General features: G+C 43.9%; 1 protein-coding gene across 1 annotated transcript in view; it reads right to left on the bottom strand.

The window, feature by feature from the left end:
• DNAH2 (dynein axonemal heavy chain 2) overlaps positions 1-15100 on the bottom strand; it is a 107575-nt gene that overhangs the window by 51091 nt on the left and 41384 nt on the right. Inside the window, exons 29-41 of the mRNA XM_084863818.1 lie at positions 14844-15024; positions 14362-14500; positions 11954-12171; positions 11341-11442; positions 10911-11036; positions 10488-10598; positions 9993-10181; positions 9474-9577; positions 9186-9375; positions 8485-8665; positions 7213-7340; positions 6728-6880; positions 3663-3788 (exon numbers count right to left, since the gene is read on the bottom strand). Of these exons, the coding sequence (XP_084719944.1) occupies positions 3663-3788; positions 6728-6880; positions 7213-7340; positions 8485-8665; positions 9186-9375; positions 9474-9577; positions 9993-10181; positions 10488-10598; positions 10911-11036; positions 11341-11442; positions 11954-12171; positions 14362-14500; positions 14844-15024 (1948 nt within the window). The remainder of the gene's footprint in view (positions 1-3662; positions 3789-6727; positions 6881-7212; positions 7341-8484; positions 8666-9185; positions 9376-9473; positions 9578-9992; positions 10182-10487; positions 10599-10910; positions 11037-11340; positions 11443-11953; positions 12172-14361; positions 14501-14843; positions 15025-15100) is intronic.

Here is a 15100-nt window from a genome sequence, read left to right as displayed (position 1 = left end):
CATTCCTCTTAGGCTAGACAGATTCTCCAGAGAAAACTCTTCCAATTTCCTGTCTGGCTGCCAGTATTCTGGGAGCTGAGATATGAAAGAAGACAGTCTCAGTAATCAATGTATAAGCATTCACTTCATACCGCCCACCCCTCTTCTTTTTTTAAATCCTCACCCAAGGATGTATTTTTATTTTATTTTAGAGAGGGGGTGGGAAGAGAGAGAAACATTGATTGGTTGCCTCCTGTATACCCTCAACCAGAGATCAAACCTGCAAACTACCGTGTTTCCCCGAAAATAAGACATCCTCAGAAAATAAGACCTACTTACAGGTTTCCTTCTGAGTGAAATATAAGGCATCCCCCCAAAAATAAGGCCCCCCCTAGGCTAAACATGAGAGATTTGGTTCACTGATTCTGAAAGAAATGGAGTCACAAGAAATTTGCCAGGAAATTCAGGAATTGGGTTGTTATGATGATGTTCCAGAAGATGATGACATGATTGTCATTGAATAAATGAGTAAATTCTTGATACTGTAGGATTCACAATTTGTCTGGTTTGTGTTGACAACTACCGTACTGCCGTACCGTATACAGGTAATAAATTTCCTTTATTTTCATTTAACAATAAATGCGTACCGTATTCTTCTTCATGGAAAAATAAGACATCCCCTGAAAATAAGACCTAGCGCATCTTTGGGAGCAAAAATTAATATAAGGCACTGTCTTATTTTCAGGGAAACAGGGTAGGTATGCACCCTGACCTGGCGAACCTGCAACCTTTTGGTGCAAAGGCCAATGCTCCAATCGAGCCACGCAGCCAGGGTAATTCCGTTTTTATTTTTTTAAATATATTTTATTGATTTTTTTTACAGAGAGGAAGGGAGAGAGATAGAGAACTACGGTAGAAACGTCAATGAGAAAGAAAGGGATGTGCCCGCAATCAATGTACATGCCCTTGACAGGAATCGAACCTGGGACCTTTCAGTCCGCAGACCGACGCTCTACCACTGAGCCAAACCGGCTTCGGCGAAATTCCCATTTTTAATAGGGTTTACTCATGCCCTGAACTATATCTGTCCCCCGTCCAAAGACCTACTATTTTACCCTCTAATCTTCTGCCAAAGTGGGAGAGACCTAGTCATTAGGGGTCACACAGAAGGGAAGATCTAGAGATCTTCCAAGACAGTTTACCTCCAACCCTTCTTATTTTAGCTATGCCTCCTTTATTTCCTACTTACAGAGGCATCTAATACCACGAAAGCTTAGCCTTTGGAGAACTGCCTCTCAGTTTTCCCCACTTCCAGCCTTCTCAGCTTGCTAAGTTACAACTTATTCATTTGTTTGTTTGTTTTTTTAATTCTTACATGAGGATATTTTCCATTAATTTCTAGAGAGAGTGGAAGAGAGAGGGAAAGACAGAGAGAAACCTGGATGGAAGAGAAACACATCAGTTGGCTGCCTCCTGCACATGCCACGACCAGGGCCCAGGCTAGGGAGAAGCCTGAAACCAAGGTATGTGCCCTTGACTGGAATTGGACCTGGGACCCTTAGGGCCACAGGCCGACGTTCTATCCACTGAGCCAAACCTGCTAGGGCTCCATTTGTTTCTTACGTCTAAAATTTTTGTTCCATTTCTCCCATCCTCTCCATCCTTTTGGATATAAGATGCCTTATTTTTTTTTTTAAATCTCCTTAGAGTATTGTAGTGGATTTTCAAAAGGTAACAAAATTGTTTTCAATCCACCTTCTTTACCTAGAAGTACTCTATATATTGAGTAGTTATTTTAAATCTCAATTATAATATTTTTTCATTTATAGAAATTCTATTTGCTCTTTTTCAAATCAACTTAATTTAGAAGTCTCTTGTTCCTGATTCATAGTTTCAAGCTTTTATTTCTTTAAACATATTAAATTTAGTTGTTTGTGAATTCTGTGCTGATCATTTCAATACCTGAAGTCTTTGGGGATTTCATTCAGCTGTACCATTGTTCTTCTGTTTTTCACTCATGGTATCTTCTCCCCTTGTGTGTTGTGTGGCTTTTTACCAGAAGTTGTTCATTTTCTTGGACTTCTATCCTGAATTTTTATGATAATTCTTTGAGGCTTCCAGAAACTCCTCTTCCATAAATTATTTGTATTTGCTGCCCTAGCCAATTTGGCTCAGTGATAGTGTCAGCCTGTGAACTGAAGGGTCCCAGGTTCGATTCTGGTCAAGGGTACATGCCGGGGCCGAAACCGGTTTGGCTCAGTGGTAGAGCATCGGTCTGCGGACTGAAAGGTCCCAGGTTCGATTCTGGTTAGGGGCATGTATGTTGGTTGCGGGCACATTCCCTGTGGGGGGTGTGCAAGAGGCAGCTGATTGATGATTCTCTCTCATCGATGTTTCTAACTCTCTATCCCTCTCTCTTCCTCTCTGTGAAAAATCAATAAAATATTTTTTAAAAAAAAAAGGGCACATGCCCGGGTTGTGGGCTCGATCCCCAATAGGGAGCATGCAGGAGGTGGCCAATCAATGATTTTCTCTCATCAATGATATTTCTTTCTTTCTCTCTTTCTCTCTCTCTCTCTCTCTCTCTCTCTCTCTCTCTCTCTCTCTCTCTCTCTCTCCCTTCCTCTCTGAAATCAATAAAAAATATATTTTTAAAAATAAATAAATAAATAAATAAATTACATTTGCTTCTGCCAGGCACCTGGAGGAAGCTAACAATCTAGAACTACTTAAAATTAAGCTTTAAGTTTGAGACTTTTGGGATTACACAGTGGAATAAATTATGACCACAAACTATGTATGGGCTGGCCTGCAGTGAGGAAATTTCAAAAAGTGTGCCCTCTCCTCCCATTATCTGCCAAAACAAGCAAATATCTTTACTGAATGGACCCTTTTCAATGGTAGGCTTCTCGTTTTTCCACTTACTGAGGGTGTTTCCCCTCACAGACTGAAGGTCATGCAGGACTGGGCTTTCTAAAGTACCTCCAAACTTGGGCTACTTTCTCTCCTCTCCCCAGTTCCTTAAATTCAACAAGAAAGCCAGCTGTTACACTCACTTATCTTCCTGCTTTTATTTCCTCTCCCCATCCCAGAATATTTTCTTTCTTTCCAACTTAGCAATGTATTTAAAAATATGTATTCTTATATTTTTTATCCAGAATTTTAGTGGTTCCAATGGAAAGGATAATTCAGGATGCTTAAACTACCACTGCCAGAAAAGAAAATTTCTGTACTTTCTACTTTTTAAAAATATATATATTTTATAGATTTTTTTCTGTACTTTCTAAAATCCTCCTCCACCACCCTCCTTCCATTCCACTGCTCTCACCTTCAAACAGTTCCTAGCAGTCTCCCCTCAAAACTCCCTAAATGAGGAGAGGAGTAGAGTCAGGAAAGGGCAGATGGTATGGAGAAAGTGGAAAGGCCAGTGGATTTGAGATCTCAATGAAGCCAAAGTATCAATGAGTGGAAGTACTTGAGCCAGTGAGTTGGGGGTTGGGGCGAAATAGGGAGTTGTGATGAGAGAGTAGAATGTTTGAACAGGTCGGCACCTTTTTATAGAGGCCAACTGTCTTGCTCAGCTAACAGCTAGCGAATAGCAGAACAAGGCCTGAGAACCAAGTATCATGTTTCCAGATTTACATTCACATATGAAGCCATGAAGCGTATTGAGGAGCACATACCTTGCCATAATCAAAGGCAGGCAGCTCAATGCTGGGGAAGAGATCTTGCACGATGGCATTGAATAGTGGCACGTCGGATAAAGTCAGCTTGGCAATGTTCATATCTCTCATTGAGAGCAGCAAAACCTGGGTGGGAAAAGACAAAGACTCAGGCTGGAGGAGCTAGGACCTAGGTACTCACTAAGCCCTTCCTCTCCAAAGGGTGAGGGGCAAGAACCAAGAACAATGGCTCTACCTGAGCTCCTCTTTAAAAAAATGACACACCCTAGCTCAGGGGTCGGCAACCTGCGGCTCCGGGAGCCGCATGCGGCTCTTTTGAACCTTTGCTGCGGCTCCCAGCAGAGCCGACAGCAGGGGGCGGGGAGCTGTATCACTTACCTCTAATACTAATTTTTGTTGTTGGTTAAGCATGGGAGACAGGTCCTTTTGTAAGATGTACACTGTAGGAAATTTGTGGCTATTATATAAAAATTTTTTAAAATAAATTAATTAAATTATTATTTACATTTTTAAATTTAATTTACTTAATTTAATTTACGGAATATTGGGGGGCCTGATGAATTATTTTTATGGCATGCATGGCTCACTATTTACAAAATATTGGGGGCCTGATGAATTGTGTTTTTTATAAAAAAGGTGACTTGTTGAGGCGGGAGCAGGGACAGGGTGGGGAGGGAGCAGCCGCGCTCACCGGCGCTCTCTTTCGGTTTGCTCCGGCTCCGGACCCCCCCACACGCTGAGGCGCTTCTCCTCCTCCGAGCGCCCCCCTCCTGTCCTGGTCCCAGCCCGGCGCGGGTTCCGGGATGCCCGCCAGCATGTTCAGCATCTACAACATCCTGGCTGCGCAGCCGCGCTGCAAGGATGCGGTGCTGGCGGTGGCTCCCGCCCCTGCTGCCCCTGTCGTCTTCTCGGCGCTGCATGGGGGACTCGTTCTACAGTGCCGGTGGCAGCGCTGCCTCCTCCCCGGACTATGGCCAAACAAAGGGTGAGGATATCTATAAGGCTGTCCTGGACTATTTAAGTACCGAAAAAATAAACACCAACCACCCGGTCTCAGTGGCTACTGATGGGGCACCGAGCATGATAGGAGCACAGAAGGGCTTTGTGGCTCTACTGCAGAAGGCTCTGGGTAGAACGCTGCTCTCATTTCATTGCATCCTGCACCAAGAGGCATTGTGTGCTCAAACATTTCCCCCGGAATGCACAAAAGTGATGGATGTGGTCATTCAGATTGTTAATAAGATAATGGCAGAGGGTTTAAACCACTGCCAGTTCCATTTGCTATTGGATGAGGTGGAAAGCATATATTCTGACCTCCTGCTCCACAACAAGGTACGGTGGCTGTCCAGAGGTGAGGTGCTAAAACGCTTTGTCGCATGTTTGGAAGAAGTAAAAACTTTCCTGGCCAGCAAAGAGCTCACCTTTCCTGAGCTGGAACAACCAGAGTGGCTGGAAAAATTACATTTTATGGTAGACATGACAGCACATCTAAACACACTAAATACAACCCTTCAGGGGAAAGGAGGCACAGCCCTGCACATGCTGGAGGAGATTTTGGCATTCGAGCGCAAGTTGACAGTGTTTGTCAAAGATTTACAGAGAGGTACACTGTCTCACTTTCCCTCTTTGAGAGAGTTCAAACAAAGTCATGATATGATAAATTTGGAATATTTGAAGTCTGCAATCACCACAATGCAAAGTTCGTTTGGGAAACGATTCTGTGACTTCAGAGAGGAAAAAAACACATTATCCTTCCCTGTCACTCCCCTGGCGATCGATCCATCCCTATTGAATATGATTGCATTCGCAGGTGTAAGTCAACCTGATCTTGAGATGGAACTGGCCGATATAGCCGACAAAGATATATGGGTGTCCAAGTTCAAATGCTTGGCCGCTACTCTTGAGGATGTTGCCCGTCAGAAGGCCATTCTGGCTCAGAATCATAAATGGAGTGATATTGAAAACCTTCCCAAACAGGACAAACTTGTGTTCAAAACATGGAATGCCATCCCCAACACTTATATAAACATGAAAAAGTATGCATTTGGAGTCCTGTCGATCTTCGGCTCCACATATGTATGTGAGCAGGTCTTCTCCAACAAGAACTATATTAAAAACAAACATCGATTACGCCTCACAGATGACAACTTGCAAGCCTGTGTGAAAATGAAGGTAACGTCTCACAGCCCTGATGTGCAGACACTGTGCACTGAGGTTCAGGAGCAAAAATCCCATTAACCAGGTAAATTAAATATTTTAATTAGCTATTAATTTGCAAAAATATATTTTACATTGTTAAGTGAAAAAGTCCTTTTTTTCTTCAGATTGACAGCTAACTGCACGATCCGGTATATAGCATTAAGGTAAGAAACAATATATGCAGTGTTATATTTGTTTTAAATGTCGCAATGGTTTTGCGGCTCCCAAGTTTTTTTTTCCTTTGAAAACGGGTCCAAGTGGCTCTTTATGTCATAAAGGTTGCCGACCCCTGCCCTAGCTGGTTTGACTCATTGGATAGAGCGTTGGCCTACAGACTGAAGGGTTCTTGGTTCGATTCCAGTCAAGGGCACATGCCCAGGTTGCAGGCTTGGATCCCCAGTGGAGGGCATGCAGGAGACAGCCAATCAATGATTCTCTCTCATCATTGATGTTTCTCTCTCTCCCTCTCCCTTCCTCTCTGAAATCAATAAAAATATTTTTTAAATTAAATGAAAATATGACAGGTAACCTGGCCAGCGTTGACCCAGGAACCAAGAGGTCACTGGTTTGATTCCCAGTCAGGGTATACTGCGGACTTGATCCCAGTAAGGGGAGTGCAGGAGGCAGCCGATGGATGATGTTTCTCTCTCGATGTTTCTCTCTCTCTCTATCCCTGTCCCTTCTTCTCTCTCTAAAAATCAATTAAAACTTATTTTTAAAAATGTGACAGGTAAAATTGGGCAACACAGGGGGCAGGAAGGAAGGTGGGAATCCTAATCTAGGGGAAGAAAGGATCTGAAAAACTTTAGCGAAGGTGCATAGGACCAGTGACAATGGAGGTGTCCAGAGCCGTGTCCTTGATCTACCTCTTCATCAGACAGATCCTGCTGCAGGCGGCGCTTCTTGCCAGCATAGCGCAGAAGGGAGGTGAGGGCACGCAGGCCGAAGTCGTAATGGTCCTGCCTGGAGAGCTGCTGCACCGCCAGGGAGTACAGTGTGTACACCTTCTTGGCTAGAATCTGAGGAATGAAAGCAGAGGAGGAAACAACCTATTTCTCCACAAACCCCTCTGCTTCTTTAGGAAAAGTGACAGAGACAAGAAGCTAAGTCCCAGGACTTGAAACAGCGGGGAGTTGCTCCGTGGACAATCCTAATGAGATTGTGTCAGTTGCATAATCATGAGCTTGTAACTTCACACAGAGGGAAGACCTCTGAGTACTTCTGTCCCCCTATCCTACTGATAGTGCATTCCTTATAGGATAAACGGACTGTGGGGCCTTCAGGAAGTTCCTCTGTCCCGGGAATAATCGTGGAAGGAAAATAATTGGGGGAAAAGAGATTGTTGGAATACCTTGCAGTTGCCAAAGCCCTCCCCAAAGATAATGATTTCTGCAATAAGAGTTGAATCAGGCACCACCATGGCAATTGGGCGGAACATGGATTTAAGATTATCAGGAAGCTCTGTCCGACCAGCATAGCCTGGAAAACAGAGCCGTGTGTTTAGAATCTATACTGCTTCCCAAAGACTCCCTTCCCAACCTACCCCATTTCGCCTGTCCTCACTCTATCCCTAACTTTCTCCCCAACTCCACCTCCAAGATTTCTTTCATTCTCATCTTGGCCCTGGCTCCTCCTATACCAATCCGCCCCTCTTTCCTATCTCTGGGCCTTTCCCTACTTTCTGGGTGGCCTTATTCTAAACTCAAATCACAGAGCTGCCAATTTCCCATCTCTCCAAGTTCCATTTATAATGTCAGTCCTAATAGAAATCACAGCTGCATCTCTGATTCTTTCAGTAGCTAAACCCTTTCCTGTTTTTGCCTAGATCCTTCTGTCAGAGTTATTCTTAGGGAACAGTGATCAGAGACCCTAATGCCTCACTTTGGGAAGATTCTCCAATTTTCAAAAGGGATGGCAGATAGAATTCCTGAAGGTAGTTGAATAGGAGAAAATAAGTACTTTCAAAGCCTAGGGCTACATATACAGGGTGGTGCAAAAGTAGGTTTACAGTTGTTCATTTGGAAAATAATACTGTAATCTATATGTATAAAAGCCTAAATAACCGTCTGACCATTTGACTATCCAACCAGTAGCTATGACGTGAAATGACCACCAGGGGGCAGACGCTCAACAGAAGAGCCTGCTGAGCGACAGCAACTTTTCAGAGTGCCCTCTCACACTCCAGGATCCCTTGGGGGATGTTGGACTACTGGTTTCGGCCCCATCCCCACAGGCCAGACTGAGGGACCCCACCTGCTGGAGGGAACCCATTCACTCTGCAGAAGCCCTTCAGGCCCAGTCCTGTCCCGCCGGCCACCTTCTAATTAATTTCCTTTCAATGTGCACGAATCTGTGCACTGGGCCTCTAGTTAATAAATAATAATATAAGGATAAACTCTATATTTTGTGTGCTAACAACTATAAACCTACTTTTGCCTCACATTCTATACACGAAGCCTCCCCTTCTCCCAGAAAGTCATATGTTTGTTCTTGTCTCACACTTCGGTGTCTTTAGCCATATTTTACTTGGCTAAATACACGGGCCTGGCAGGACACAGTTGTTTGCCCTGGACACCCAGTTTTCCCCCTGTCCCTGGAGCCCCATCTATTCCCTGGCCCTTACCAGGATTCATGGTGATGAAGATCCCACAGGACCACACCAGATTTATTTCAAAGCCCTCGAAATAGAAGCGAGTGAGGCCGGAAGCCAGGGCGGAGAGGATTGACAGGATCTGCTGGGCCACCACTGACAGCACCTCAATGTTGATGCGGTTAAACTCATCAAAGCAGCCCCAGGCACCTGTCTGTAGGGTGGGAGGCAGATTCACTGGAAATGATTTTTTCCCCCAATTATTTTTCTTGGGGAAATAGATTTCTAGTTTGGGAGAAACTAGAAGGGGTGACTAACATAGTCCTACCTGGAGGGTTTTGACAGGTGAGGTGGCCTCCAAAATGTAGGGAGGGGGGCAGGGAAGTGGGCAGTGGGAGCATAGCACTGTTGTAGTTTCTGGAGCTTTCCATCAGACAGGGACAGTCCAGGGGAATGCTAAGAAAGGTGTGAGTTGAAAAGAGACTAGGGTAGAGAACTTGGGAACATTGAGTGCATACACTATGCACCAGTTAACAGGCATTCACTTATTTAATCCTTGTAGAATATTCTGATTTTGCAATAAGCAAAGTGCAATTTAGGGAGGTACAATTTTAAGAACTGAGGGGATGTAATGCTGTAAGTTACAAAGCACTAAATCAAATTTGGGTTCCAGCTGATTTTCTGGGACTAAAGATGTTTAAGGGACCTCTGGGACAGGATGGCAGGATGCTAACCTGGGCCAAACCTGAGTACATTCGGCCCATGGACTTAAAGTCCAGGCCCTCGGAACAGTTGACCACGATGACATATATGCCAAGGGCCTTGCCCAGGTCCTTGACAGTCTCCGTCTTTCCCGTGCCTGCTGGACCTTTGGGGGAGCCCCCTCGATGCAGGTGTAATGCTGTAGTCAGCGTCATGTAACACCTGAGAATTTAGGACAGGACTCAAGTCAGACTCCTGGAAGCCTTCCCTGAGCATTCGCTGCCCCCACCCAAACACCTTATTCATCCCACACGGCTGACCTGTCTGTAAGGGGGGTGATGACAAGCCGGCCAGAGTTACCCAAGTACTCATAACTATACTGGAACTGTGTGTTGGTCTGGCGGATGATACAGTCATCGAGATCCTGGAGAAATGGCAGAGTAAGAGAGAGGCCGGCTTAGAGAAAGAGTTAGAGAAGTCCTGCAAGTAGGACTGGTGATACAAGAAGGTCAGAGTTAGAAGATGAGGGGTTCCGTTTAGAGTTAGAAAGAGGGAAGAGTTTACAGCCAAGATAGACACGGGGTTCATCGCATGTCAACCCTAGTTCATTGCAGCAGTCTTTCTAGTTCTGGTCAAGTGACACCCATAGTGAATGCCAACTGGAAAATGATTGCCATTTCTGATTTAAGAGACTTGTGACAGAGTTAAGAACTGGATTAGGGCACTGTAATAGAACTAAGGCTTGGATTGGAATATTATTGTATTTAGAGAACAGGAATTTAGTTAATGCATTAGGATTGGGTTTAGGGTACAAGAGTGGGGAGCTGGCCCATCTGCACCTTCTCCCAGTAGAAGCGCAGTTGGCTGAGCCAGTCAAAAGCACTGACATCCATGAGGCCACTCTTATAAAGCCTCTCAAGCACATCTCGGGCATGAACTTCTATGGTCACCAGAGCCACAATTTTAAGCCGCATGATCTTGGTCAAGTTCCCCCTGATAGCTTCTGAATATTTGTTCAGTATTGACACCTGCAGAATGGGGTGGCAGGGAAGAGAGCAGATGGATCAATGAGTTCGAAGTTAATCCAACCTCATCCCAGCCTAACTCAGTTTTCAACCCCAAATTAGTCCTAATCCCACTCTAATGCAGATACCCAATATCAGCATAGGAAAAAGGTACTTGTATTCCACCAAACTTTTCTCGCTGGACTTCTCTCATAAAGCACCCTCATTCTGACCCTTTCCCACCAGCTCATCTCTACTTCTGATGCCAACTTATCCCCCCTCCCTCCAAGTCTAACTCCAGGCCTGTCCTGTACTTGTAGGGTTCCCCACCTGCTTCTTCTTCATGACCTTGAGGATTTTCTTGTCTCCCCGGTCCTTAGCTGTCTGCAGGCACTTGGTGACATCGGCCGTCCACTGGATCTGACTGGCGGCGATCACCACCTGCGGCATGTACAGAGGCTGTATCCCAAAACCCTGTCCCTGGCCACCCACACAGCCCAGCTCCCACATCCAGGGACCAGGTGCTACTCTCAATTCGCTAATCTGTTCTGAAGGGTGGGGCACATGCTTAAAGTGAGAAGCTAAGGGTCTGGCATGCAGGGTTCCAGGGCCATGGCCCCGAGCAGGGGCACGAGAAACCAGCATTTTTTTTTTAAAACCAGCATTTTCATACTTAAGATTTTGTTTTTACCTTTGCTGCTCCCTTTCAGCCTAATGTTTCTTGTTCCTTCTTTTCTATTGACCCGAGCTCACCTGGCCAGCCCAGTCCTTCACCCATTTGTCCCTTTTGTTAAGAAACTTCTTGAGGGCCAGACGGCAGTTCCGGAGAAGGTCCCGTAGGGTTACCCTCATCATCCGCTCCACATCGCCAAGCCAGGACTGAGGAGAGGGGAGAGAACAGGATGGCTCGGCCTCAGAGCCCAAGACAAGAGTCCCCACAGGAAAGGTGCTTAAGCAACAGAACTACAGGGCATGAACCAAAGATAAAGTAGAACCTGGGCAGTATCTAGCGTGGGCCCCGGGGGGACATGGAGGCCAGATGACAGATTTTTATATTATAGTTTTCAGGAAGGGCAAAACGTGGTTAATGTCCCTTCACAGAGATGTTCTCTCCTCACAGAGCAAGCAAACTTCCTAACGGGAATACGATCAACTTGATTCTTTACCCTTTGCCACAACTCACCTCCACAGGCCCTTCCAAAAACACTGAGTGGAAGAAATCAATATATTCACCATCACCTGAAAACATCCCCACAGCTTCCCATTTGCTGCTGGCTCCCCCAATCTGTAGAAACAAGAACCTATTAATGGCCTGGACTGCTTACTCCTAGAATCTGCCTAGGTGGTGTTTGGGCCCTTTTGAGAGTAATTTCAGCTCCTCTCCCTCAATAATGCCAATTCTAAAAAGTCCTATCTTGAAAGAACCAGTTTGGCTCAGTGGATAGAGCTTCAGTCTGTGGACTGAAAGGTCCCAGGTTAGATTCTGGCCAAGGGCATGTACCTTGGTTGCGGGCACATCCCCAGTGATCGGATGTTTCTCTCTCATTGATGTTTCTAACTCTCTATCCCTCTCTCTTCCTCTCTGTGAAAAATCAATAAAATATATTAAAATAAATAAATAAATAAAATAAAATTAGTATTTGAAAAAATAAAAAATAAAAAGTCCTACCTCACATAATCCTGAATCATTAATATCCCCCTCCCATTGGGAGGACACTGTCTCCTTCAAGGCCTTGAATACCTTGACCTCAACATCCTCCCCTGCCCTTCATCTCATTATAGCCAACTCTATTTACCTTCTGCATTCTCAGCAATTTGATGTTGTCAAAGCATTTTTTGAGGTGTGGCTGCACAGCCTCTGGGTTTCGAGACTGGCCCAGAATCTCCAGGAGGTCATCGTTAGACAGGAAGTAGAAGCGAGGGAAAATATGGCGTTTTGTCTCTAAATACATATCCAGAGACTTCTGAATATCTTCCAGGATTGTGTTCATTTCTATCAATGTGTCCAGGAGGCCTGAGAAGAAAAGCAATAAAAGACATTTGATGGCTCTTTCACCACTCTCCTGAGTAGATTTAGAGTATCCAACTATATCTACTCTGCCAGTTCTTGAATGTTAGAGTACAGATTGTCATAATTGTTTTAGGAAGCAGAGAAGTGTCCCCAATCAATCAATCATGCTTATCCCATTTTCTATTAATTTGTTATTAAATATTCATTATGCACTATTATATATAATATACATTATGCATTATTATACACCACATATGATTCCATTAATGTACTATATCTCTGCTCAGTCTTTGGAAAAGTTCCATTCACCAAAGAACTGGGGCTCTGCCAGTCACCCCAAGAGTCTGAAAATTAGAGATTGTTCTAAACATATACAACCTAACAAGTCAAATCACTAGAATCAAATACTTACTCATGCACACAATAAAAGAGGTTTATAGCCACGAGAGTTGTAACATAGTGAAAAGAGCACTAAACCAGAATTGGCACAAAACATTCAAAGTGCTGAAAAGCAAGGGCCCACAACCAAGATTACTCTATCTTTTAAAATCAAAGCTATCATTTAAAATCAAAGGACAGATAAAGAGCTTCCCAGACAAGGAGTTCATCACCATGAAATCAGTATTACAAGAAATGTTACAGGGACTTCTTGAAGAAGAAGAAGAAGAAGAAAAAATATGAGTAAGAACATATCGCAAAAAAAATTCTCAATGACAAAGGCAAACAAACACATAATAGAAATCATAGATTACCCAACACTAAAACTAGTTTAAGGTTAAAAGGCAAAAGTAGAAAGGTTATGTGTAATTATAACAGCAAATTAAGGGATACACACAAACATACATATGCAAAAAGTGAAAAATGACAAAAACAACCATGGAGGGATCAGGTAAAACTGGTAGTAATGTGTTTGAAATTAAGCAACCAGCAACTTCAAATAAATGCCTATAAATATGTCAACCACAAACTAAAAGTCCAAGATGTTTAAGAAGTAAAGAAGAAGGGATCCACAGAAATCAAGAGAAAGGAATCTACAGAGAGTTATTCTCTTGCTCTCTTCTCTTGCAAGAGAAGAGAGCAAGAGAATAAGGAACAGAAAACTACAAAGACAATCAGGAAACAATAAAATGGCAATAACTACATACCTACTAATAACTACTTTAAGTGTAAATGGATTAAATGCTCCAATCAAAAGCTGAATGGTTGAAAAAATGTGGTACACACATACAATGAAATATTACTTACTCATAAAAAGAATAAACTATTTTCTACATGAATAGACCTAGAGGGTATTATGCTAAGTAATATAAGTCAGACAGAGAAAGACAAATGCATATGATTTCACTTATGAGGAATCTAAAAAAAAACAAAATAGATAAACAAACAAAAGAGAAACAAATTCATATACCATATAATCTCACTTATATGTGAAATCTAATAAACTAAATAAACCAACCAACAAAACAGAAACAGAGACATGGATACATGGAACACACTGACAGCTGTCAGAGGGGCAGGGGGAGGGAGGACCAGATGAAGGAAGTTGAAGGGATTAGCCAAATAATATAGATGCATAACTCAGACACAGATAACAATGTGGTGATGGCCAGGGGGAAGAAGGGGTGGAAGCAAGCAAATGGGGGGGGGGGGGAGAACATCTGTAATAATGTCAACAAAAATAAAGAAGAAGAAAAAAGCCCTCATACCTGGCCTGTGGCTCAGTGGTTGAGTATCAATCTATGAACCAGGAGGTCACAGTTAGATTCCTTGTCAGGGCACATGCCCAGGTTGCAGGGGGCATGTTAGGGGGCATGTAGTGTTACATACTCCTTTATAACCCTTGTAAACCCTGAGAAATAGCTATCACTACTAACTCCCTCTACAGGTGAGGAGATTGTGGTATGAAGGGAGTGAGCTGCCCAAGAGCATAGAATCAGTAAAGCATCAGTCAGATTTTGAACTTCTCTGTCCGATTCCATATCCCATTCTCTTAACCATTACACTGTACTCCACTGAAACATTTATTGAACTGAATTTACTGAACTATTATTTAATGCTTAGAAGTGACAATGGTGATGGTATGGCTGCCAGGTCAATAGTCATCTTTCAGTAAGTGAACGAGGTGGCCATGACTTCACACGTATACAACACAAACCAAGGTTATGTCAGGGCAAGAGGCCAGGGAGCTCAGACCTGGATGGTGGGTGCTCCGGAGAGCATTGTTGTCCTTGCTCATCCGCTCCATGATGGTTTTCCACCTGTTGTTGACCTGGTCAAATAAGGCTGATTCATTGGGCAGCTGCTTTCGGATGTCCTCTCCTAGGAAGATATTCTGAAGGGCCGGGAATTTTGGAGTGAGAGGCGTTTCTCACATACTCTCCACACTCTGCTCCCTGCTCCCAGACCACGAGTGATAGTTGAGTAGAAGATAAGGAGCATTAGAATCAAAGGGTCAGAAAGGTCAGATACCTGGGTCCAAGAAAAATAGTGAAAGAAGAACAAGTCTTTCAGGGAGGGAACTGATGATGAGAGGTAATAACTAGTGTGTGGGTCCTGAATGAAGAGTCGCTGTAGAAGTGGGAAAATGAAGCTGATAACGGGGTGAATATTTAGGTCCTATGCAAATAAGGGAGTAATAACAGGGTGTAGGAAGAGCTCAGGCTGTGAGTCCTGACCTCCAGGTACATCCACTGACGCTGTACTGTGAGCACTGTCTCAATAACTTCCAAGATGAGGGAGAGGCAGCGTTCCCAGTGGTCCACCTCCTTCTCAAAGGCCTTGACAAAACGAGATGCCTTCATGGAAGACAGAGCCACCTGGTTATCTTCCAGCGCTTGGAACACTTCCTCTGTGCCTCTGGGAAGAAAAGCATCAAAATCACGTTCCTTCCCCATCTGCCAATCCTTGGTCCCCGCTCTGCAGCCCAGGTCAC

Source organism: Pipistrellus hanaki (genome assembly GCF_964339955.1).
Source record: "Pipistrellus hanaki genome assembly, chromosome: 16".
Taxonomy (NCBI): Eukaryota; Metazoa; Chordata; class Mammalia; order Chiroptera; family Vespertilionidae; genus Pipistrellus; species Pipistrellus hanaki.
Note: the sequence above shows the minus strand (reverse complement) of the source record. Positions and strands in the feature narration are given on the sequence as shown.